The sequence below is a fragment of the Brassica oleracea genome, chromosome C3, assembly GCF_000695525.1.
Source record: "Brassica oleracea var. oleracea cultivar TO1000 chromosome C3, BOL, whole genome shotgun sequence".
Lineage (NCBI taxonomy): Eukaryota > Viridiplantae > Streptophyta > Magnoliopsida > Brassicales > Brassicaceae > Brassica > Brassica oleracea.
The window spans coordinates 33868559-33878192 of NC_027750.1; the positions used below are offsets into that span (position 1 = coordinate 33868559).

Below are 9634 nucleotides of genomic sequence, written 5' to 3' on the forward strand. Positions count from 1 at the left end.
TTGATAAATGATCTTGCTGTTGTCCTGCGCCTCCTGCCCTCTTTTGTTCAAATTATTTTCCCCTCTAGAATTATTTTTAGAATATATTGATAAGTATAATAATAATAGAGTTTCACCAACCAATATTGATTGAGTATTTGATATTTGATATCTTTTAAAAAAAGAAATAAAATTGAATATCCAAATTAGATTATATTTTTAAAATAAAATAATAAAAATACATAAAAATAGTTACAAAAAATAAATTAATTAATATTGTTAAATCTTCAGCAAAATACTAAACTCAATACCCTAAATCCTAAACCCTAAACCCTAAACGTTAAACCTTAAACTTTGGATAAACTCTAAACCGTTGGAAAATCTTAAACCCTAAATCATACATTAAAAACAAAATTTTACTAACACTATCAATCACTAAATCATAAACCCTTGGGTAAACCATAAACTCTTGGGTAAACTCTGAACCCTTGGATAAATCATAAACTCTAGGGTTTAGTTTTAAATATTTTTTATTTAGAGTTTATGATTTATTATTTTTATGTATTTTTATTGTTTTATTTTAAAAATATAATCTTATTTGGAAATTCAATTTTGTTTCCTTTTTTAAAAGATATCAAATATCAAATACTTAAACACTATTGGTTGGTGAATCTAGAGGTTCACCCCGTAGGGTGAACCCAAGAATTTCTCATAATAATATATAGACTAATTAGTTATATAAAAGATTTTTAATTCATTTGTGTTGATTATGTATGCGTATTCTTTTTTAGTCGGTACTTCTAATATTTGGCTCTATCAAAGGATCCGTAGGAGAAAGATTCTTATGGAAGACATGTCTTCTCATGGCTTCTTACATTCGGCAGGTGTCGCGAATACTCTCGACTTTCAAGAGTTATTTTTCCGTTTATGATATATTAATTCTTCCTGACTTACACGGTTTGAAAGCTTGAAACTCTTTATAAAATGGAGGCTGCATGTGATCGGTATATAATTTCACAATGGCAGAATAATTCGTGATTATGCATTTCGTTTCCCATTCTCATAAATCTTTAAAATCAAAAGTTCATTTAACATCCTGGATTTGCCATTTATGGTTCGGTACACTGGATTAAGTAAACTTAGAGCATGATTATTAGGAGTTTCTTAGCGTGAGGTTCTTACCGGAATATAAAAAACCGTCTCTTAACTTTTAACTAGAAAAACTAAGAACCGGCGCTAAGAACCCCACGCTAAGAAACTCCCATCATGCTCTTAGGAAATAAATATCAACGTCAAATGTTCCAGAAATTGTATTTTAAGGTTTGTACATCTGAAATTGTACTTTAAAGTTTGTACATCTGAAAAGTGCATCTTGTAAATGATTAATGTGATTGATGAATGATGTAAATGTTAATAGCTCAGTTGGTAAGAATCTCTTCTATTGACCCCTCAAAGTCAAGTTTAAGCCTTACTATCTTACAATAAATGGAAATTTAAGAAAATTATTTCAAATAGTTTACCTAATCAAACTATTATATTATGAATCAACATAAACCATTAATGTATGACGATTTTGTGTCAGGCCGTTTGTTAAAGTATTTTTTTGCACACGAAAATATAAAAAATGATTTAGAACGGTTCCTCCTTTAGGTTGTTTAAGTAGGGTTAACTAACAAAACCGTCAATTAATACTGAATCAATGTGAATCATTGATGTTAAAAGACTCGTGCAGGGTTGTCCGTCTTAGTATTTTCTACAGAAAAAAAAAGTTATTTAGAACTGATTAGTTAACCAAACCATGAGTAGTGAATCAACATGAACCATTAATGTTAAAAATGTCATGCCAAGTATTCTTTGCATGTACGGAACAAATTTGATAGCAGTTCAAATCTTCCTTTTAAAATACAACAAAAAAACTTGGAAAACACTTCAGAAGTTGTTGTCCGGACGAGGTAGTCCAAGTGGAAGGACGGACCTGTGGTGGCTACCACCATCCGGGTTCGATCTCCCCATGCGGAAACTACCCTGCCTCATCTGGACACTAAAGTGGGTACTGGGCCTTCGGGCTCAGGGAAAAACCTCCCGGGTGAAGCTGGCCTGCTGCTTGACCGGGCCCAGGGATTGACCCGCGAAGCGGAGAACCCTAGATTACAAAAAAAAAAAAAAAGTTGTTTCAATGATAAAAAAGAAACATTTTATCACTTCTATAATTATACACGAGGACAATATTAATACAATCCATTAGGTTTTATGTTCTGCTCTACTTTTCTATTTGATATCTTTAATAATATTCTAGTGTATGAATTAAATGTGAACCATATCATGCAAAGTGAAGTTTAAAACAAAATTGAGCAACGATGTAGTAAAGGTAGTAGACATGCTCTAGTCTCCAATCGGACACTAACACATAGCATTCTTAAGTAATTTCATATCAAAAGTGTTAATGGCTACATTTGTCTTATATCTGATGAATATGTAATTGGACTCATTACAAAATCTCTGGTCACGCTTAATCAAATGACTCTCAATGATCTGGGAAGCCGTCGTCTTCCTTCTTTATCGTAAGATTATTCTCTGTTAGTCGCGTCCAGGACATGACCAAACCAAAGGCCACTGAACTTTTTAAATAATCTTCACTTCCTTTATAAGACTTAGTTACATGTGTAAATACTGTTAGTTGAATCCTCGTGTACATTATATATTTTAACATTATATACACATCCTTATCGCACGATGTATGATGTATCTCTCTCTCTTTCTCTTTCTGTTTTTTCTTTTTCCTTTTATAATAAGGATAGCTTTCGGATCAAAACCTGGATTAATCCCGAGACATGGACAAATTCGGATAGTGTTGGCATTTTCCGATATCTATAGCGACAAGAAAAAAAGACAAAGCGATGTTCATAAAACAGTAACCTCGATCGATCCTTAATATTGACCCACGTATAACCAATCTTATAGTCATTCGAAGCTAACCACTGGATCATGCGCTCTTCATTGCCTCTCTCGTGCCTATTTGTTAATTAGATATGTGTTAAATTTTCTGAACTTCCAACTTAGAACCAGTTGACGCTAAATGGAATGGATCAAATTACTGTTTTTTTTAAAAAAAATTGATGTGGAATTTATATTGACACACTCTTTAGAAATTAAAAGGTTATGATCCATTCATTGCTACATAATTATATACCCTTTAAAAAAACGGAAAAAACCTAGAGAGAAAAAAAAAAAAAGTAGCAGCTGCTCCTTCGACGATGGCTTACACAGCATTGGAGCCGGATCTCTAGTTTTCTTTTGTAGTTTGATCTGTCTTTCCCTCTTTTCATCATCAGTTCCTCATGTCTTCTTATCAGATTTAGATTTTTAGGGTTTTGATTTACTTTAGATTTCTAGATCTGGAGTTGTCGATCTCTTAGAATCCGGTCCAGATGTTGTTGTTTTGGGTTAACCTTGTCTGATTGCTTCAGCTTGGTCTGTGTTTCATCATTTATTTCATCTGATGTTTGTTAGTTGACAGAGAAAGCGAATATGAGGCGTCTTTGGTGGTTTTTACTGTTTGTCTTCTGTCTGGGTTCAGCAACGGTGTAAGTGGAGGTATGATGGTGGCATGGCTGTGTGTGGTGAGCAGAACATGCCTATTGTTCTTCAGAAGTTTCAAGTTTCTTGTCACCTCTCTATCTCTCAGTCTTAAAAGAGTCCTTCTCGCGACCTTTTAATACGTTTGTTCCGGTTGTTCATCTGATTCGCTCGTCCCTCGGTGGCTTCTGGTGAAGCAGTATAAGGAGGTTGGGGTTTTAGGCCTTCCGATGAAGGTTTCGCTGGAGGAGGGGGCTTTAGTTTCTGGTGCTGGTCTCTTCTCTTTGTGGAGTTTTGTGTTAGGCGTTTTGGTTCTGGCTTGGTACCGTGAACGGTGGGTTCAAGTATGTTTGGTCTTGTGTGTGTTGTGTTGGCCACCTCTTCGCTTACTCTCTCTTGTGCTTGGTTGGTTCTTGGCAAGAGTGCCGGCAGTTCTAGGATTGTTTGACTTACTGCTATTTTTCTTCTCAAAGATTGTCTATGGATTCTGATGTATGAATTATGTAAGGTTTAATTAAATGATTGCTTTAGTTGTTGTATGTGTTGCCTTTTGTTTGGGCTCAGGATTACTTTGTATGGGCTATGTTTCCGGGGATGGTAATATGTATCCGCCAGCCGTTGAATTTCAACTTGTATGTTTAAGTTTCATCAATCAAATTCAGATGGGGAAAAAAAATTATATACCCTTCATCGAAATAATAGTTCTTCTAGTCATTAATATTGCAGACCACATCGTCGCATCCGAGAGCACAAGCCACTTTTCAACCGAATTATAAGAGCATGTGGATCGATTATTAAGACATTTGACAATGTTAAGTTTTATTGAATTTCAACTTAAAACCAATCTATGCTATTATTTGCGAAGTAAATTTTAGCAACAGAGCTCTCACGTTAAAAGTTGGATCGATTAATATCTATATTACCCTTAATGAATTTATATATAAGTAACTATATAATCAAAACGAATTTTTATTTATAATATTAATTTTTATCTTAAAAGATATTTTTCAGTTATAAATTTAAATAAGATATAAAACTCTCATGTTAAAAGTTAGAGCGGTTAATATTTATATTACCTTTAATAAATCTATCTATAATTAACTATATAATCAAAACGAATCTTTATTTATAATATTAATTTTTATCTTAAAACATATTTTTCAGTTATAAAATTTAAAATAAGATATAAAACTATTTAAAATAATTAAGCGGTTAAAGTCATTGTTACCCTTAATGAACTTTATATATAATTAATTATATAATTAAAAACGAATTTTTATTAATAATATTAAATTTTTTAAAATAAGATAATTTTTATTTATTGTGTTGTTATCTTAAAATTTATTTTTTCAATTATAAAAGTTAGAAAATAAAAAATAAACAATCTATAATTAAATATTAATCAACTAAATTTGTATAAATATATTTACTAAAATATTTTTAATATGTGAATGTTTTCTTTTAAAATTTCAGCACAATAATAAACATATATATTTTTTTTAAATTTACGTCATATATATATATATATATATATATATAATTTGATATTTGATTTAATGTTTTTGAAAACATAAATAATAAGTTATCATGCTGATTTTTGAATTGATAAAATATAAACTAATATATATTTGTAAAACGATTAAGCCCGCATGTGTGGGCAAAACATCTAGTTGGTGTTAATTAGAGTGACTCAAGTCTTTACATACTACTTTTGTCCTATTAAAACTCATGTAAGAATTTACATTAGGGTTGGCAATTTGGAAGACCAGTCAGGTTTCGGTTCGGATTCAGTTGGGTTTCGAGTGAAATTTTCGTATATTATAAAAGTTTGGTTCGGATATAGTTATTCAATGAAATTTTAAAGTATTTTAAATACTTATTCAAGATTAAATTCAGATTTAATATGAATATTTTCTGAAATTCTGAATATTTGCATTTTTCAGATATTCATTCGGGTTCGGATCTGATTCAGAAAAAAATCCATGAAAAATGATTTGGTTCGGTTTAAATTCATTTTTATCGGACAGAATTCAAGGATTCTATTTATATGCCCACCTTTACTATTCCAAGTGAGTGTTAAATATGCTTCCAATCTTTTGATTTTCATAAAATTTTCTTGATTTTTGGTAAATTCGTTCATTTCCTCCTCGTTCATAAAAGAAAACTTTTTGGAATAAACTTAAATTATAATGGAAGAAATCAAGTCAAATCAAAAGTCAAAACTAAACTTTTTGTTGTTTGATTCGGTTTCATTTTGATTACCCATGATATTTATCCCAAAGTGCAACAAAACCTCATTGGAATCTCTAACGATTAAAAACGCATCACAATGAACTCTATAAGATGGACGTAAATGTAGTCATTCCAAGTTCCGAAACATGTTGCAACACAACTCAAATAGAACTGAAAGATGAAACAACGACGACCCAAAATTATCTATCCACAAGTTTCACAAATCCTATCATAAAATATAGATTTATAAGAATTCCATAAATATCATCATCATTACTGAAACACATTTTCAAAGGCTGTTTATTCTATAATCGAGAGAATACGACAGACATGGATGAAACGAGACAAATCAGTTCACGAACCTTCTGCTACTGGCCAATACTTCCCAAGAGTCGTTCTACAGCAGCGTTAACGTTTCCATTGGTTGCAAGCAAAGCCCTTATGTTCTCTGCTCTGTCATAGAATCCCATTTCTTGCAGCTGTTGCAACTGAGTCGCAAAGCGTTCTTCAGGAGGAACTGGGAATCAAACAAGAAACATATGCTTCAATTGGTGGAACCATCTCAACAGATACATAATAAAACCAAAAAAGAAAATGGTATCACTCCAGTGAGTGAGTCTAACCATTGGGTTGGTTCGTGCTACCCAGGCCACCAGCACCAAGACTGCCAAACATATTCATCAATAAATCCAGCCCTGCGTTATTGCCTGCCCCTATAAACATTGCCAACGTACTCAATAAGCTACAACATTAAAATAGAAGCAAAGTACAAAAAATATCAATACTAAGTGAAATAACTAAAGGCTTTATACTTCAGATACATATAATATCTATAAGAGTACCTGCTGCAGCAGCACCAGTTTGCCCCGGATCCCTACAGAGAAGATGTATTGGGAACATAAGTACGTAATTAATGGAAAAAAAGGAGAGATATCAACAGCTTTTGTTGAAAGGAAGAGCCAAAACGAAAGAACAATGTTTATGTTTCTATTCAAGTTTATTTTCAACAATTGAAAAGCTTTACAGCCCTTGCTAGCGGTTACTAAATGTTCATCCTAGTAAAACATACAAGAGTTGCTTTGATGCATCACTCATAATTTTATCCATATCATGCTTGATATTAAGATCGTTCACACCATTGTCTAAACAGAATACAACCCAAAATACAAGAAATCCATGTAAATGCACAGCTGCTGAAACAAAACAAACAAGCTAAGGGGGTTTAACACTTACTGGGTGGTTGTATTCCTATTCTGAGAGAACAGTGACTGCTGTAGAGTCATCATTTGCTAAAGATAAAAAAAAACAATCAATAACATTAGGCTGAAGAAACTTCATCATTTGATAGAGAAATGAGAAATGTTTCTTTGGAGAGACCCCATTTGCAAAATTCACATGCATAAAGACAACAAAGGCGGCCCAACTGACCTGCATCATCTCGGGGGAGCTAAACTGACGAAGGAAATCTGGGTTCTGCATCATTTCCCTTAGCTGAGGATTCGAATCTAGCATGGTTCTCAGTTGTGGGTTGAGATTCATAAGCTGAAATAAAGGGACACCATTAAAATACATGTTCACAACAGCAGCAATGTCTTAAAGTTTCTAGGTCTTCTTACCTGGTTCATGTATTGTGGATTGGAAAGGACGCTTTGCATCATCTGAGACATGGCTGGATTTTGCAATATCTGGCTCAACTGAGAAGCATCTGGAGTGGCACCAAGTGGTGAATCCGCTCCAAGCATACCCAGTCCACCAAGCCCTCCAAGACCACCAAGTCCACCAAGCCCTCCAAGACCACCAAGTCCACCAAGACCACCAAGGCCAGTGCTTCTTGTATCCCCACCAGAATTTGTAGTTCCAGGGGCATTCGTCTGGCCTGTCAAGTAGCCCCACAATATGTTTCAAATAAATTAGGAATCAAACCTAAATTAGAAACAAGCAGCCAAGTAACTTCTTCATAAACAACTAATAACAAAGGATGAGAATGAAGTTTCTTACCAGCCGTTGCACCCCAAGGATTAGGAAGTGGATTTGCATTCGGAATACCATTTCCTGTCCCCGTTTCAGCATTTTGTGTCGTAGAATTATTAGAAGCAGCATCGGTAGTAACCCCTTGGTTACCAAGGAGAGCAGCAAACGGATTAGAAGCCGCATTGCTTCCACCGTTCCCAGGCATAGTAGTGGCATTCATGAGCGGTTCCTGGACATTCTCATACATACGCCTAAGATGGTTAAACCCCTCAGGCATAGACTCAATATTACTCATAGCCCTATCAGTATTCCTCATCATCTCACGCATCAGCTCCGGGTTCCTTGCCGCTTCCAAAGTCTGCCGAAGTATGCTGGGGTCATTGAGGACATGACCGAGCTCAGGGTTGCGATCCACAAGGTCACGCATCTGAGGGTTGCTCATGATTATACTCCTCATAAACTCAGGGTTGTTCATTAGACTCTGAATGGCTGGTTGGTTCATCATATCTCTAATCATGTTAGGGTTCTGAGCTAGCTGTTGCTGCGCCTGCTCAAGATCCAGAAGACCAGCTCCGAATAGTCCAGACATAGCGTTCCCACCACCCAGAGGATTGAATCCAAGACCAGGGATTGAGCTGTCGTTTGAACCAACACCTCGAGTAACACCAGGTGCAGTGGTTTGGGTTGTAGCTGGAGCAGAGGGTGGTGGTGATGATGAAGGCGCAGAGCCTCGAACCATATGAACGGTGTGATCAGCCTGCAAACCTAGATATACATAAGGGAAGGATCATGAGACAATCATTTCAGACAGAACATAAATGGAACATTGTATCCATCCAATCTAATTGGGTCATTCCAAGATTGAAACTTTATGCGATTTCAATAAAATTAAATCCACAAACCAATTAAAATCCATATGAACGGTGTGATCAGATAATAGATACTGTAAGGCTCATTTCAGACAGAACATAGCTAAACATCCATCAAAATGTAATTGGGTCATTCCAAGATTGAAACTTTATGCGATTTCAATAAAATTAAATCCACAAATCCTCAAGAAGGTGAGAAACCCAACCATAGCTGAGAAGCGTCTGATCGTCTTTGAGGATCCGACCCTTGTAAATCAGACGCTGCTGATTCGCTGGCACTTCGCTGTTCTGAGCCACCAGCTCTTTGAAGGCCTCCACCGTGGAATCAAGACTCGTGCTCACGCTAAATTTGGATCCGTTCGAGCACCTCACGTTCACGGCCACCACATCTCCTCCGTCACCAGCAGTCTGCGGCTTACTCGAATCTCCTTCTCCACCCATTTCTAAGTTTTAGATCGTCCGCGAAATCGATCAATAGCCCTAACTCTAGGAAGAGATTCAACGAAGAGGAGGAGAAGAGTCGAGGAAGCTCTTAAAGTCGGTTTGGGTAGATTTCTTGAGGAAAGGGATATAATTTTTCCTTTTTTTTTTTGGTCGAATTAGAAAAGAGAGAGAGAGAGAGAGAGAGAGTATGGAGAATTGATGAGAGTGACGTAACGACCAATCAAATGACTTCGGTTTCAGAGAACGTTTCCACTAGAACCGCTCCGGCCGGGTCGGATTCAACATTCAGCAAAAAACCAGATTCCTTTTTTTGATCCGAATCTGAGAGTACAAGCTAGGTCTGGTCTGGCCGGGTCTTCGGAGGCCTTGGGTAAAAACCAATCGGATCCGCAAGTGGTCGATTTCCCCACTCTTATCGGTTCTACTTGTTATTTTATCTTTTTGGGTCAAATCTGTTCTACTTGGTTAAGGTTTCAATTTTAGAATGAGAAAGTCACCAAAAAAATACCAGCTTAATTTCCATTTGCTATAACCCCTGTTCGGAATTGCGCTAGGCGCTAGTC

At 35.5% G+C, this 9634-nt stretch overlaps 1 protein-coding gene across 1 annotated transcript; it reads right to left on the reverse strand.

Annotated features, from left to right (window-relative positions):
• Positions 1–5964: 5964 nt before the first annotated feature.
• Positions 5965–9240, reverse strand: LOC106335737 (ubiquitin domain-containing protein DSK2b-like). Its single transcript, XM_013774333.1, has 8 exons — positions 8834–9240; positions 7786–8523; positions 7404–7663; positions 7216–7329; positions 7021–7076; positions 6630–6661; positions 6411–6500; positions 5965–6304 (listed from the first exon to the last, which is right to left on the reverse strand). The coding sequence occupies exons 1-8, from the start codon at positions 9066–9068 to the stop codon at positions 6156–6158; spliced, it is 1674 nt and encodes a 557-aa protein (XP_013629787.1). The 5' UTR covers positions 9069–9240; the 3' UTR covers positions 5965–6155.
• Between the last annotated feature and the right edge of the window lie 394 nt (positions 9241–9634).

Bases quoted from the DNA above. Each gene is read 5' to 3' on its own strand.
- LOC106335737 (XM_013774333.1), bottom strand. From the start codon at position 9,068: ATGGGTGGAGAAGGAGATTCGAGTAAGCCGCAGACTGCTGGTGACGGA. The intron at 7,077-7,215 runs GTCAGTTGGGCC...TTTTATCTTTAG, and splicing joins GCTCCCCCGAGATGATGCAG to CAAATGATGACTCTACAGCA. The intron at 6,501-6,629 runs GTACTCTTATAG...CAATGTTTATAG, and splicing joins AACTGGTGCTGCTGCAGCAG to GGGCAGGCAATAACGCAGGG.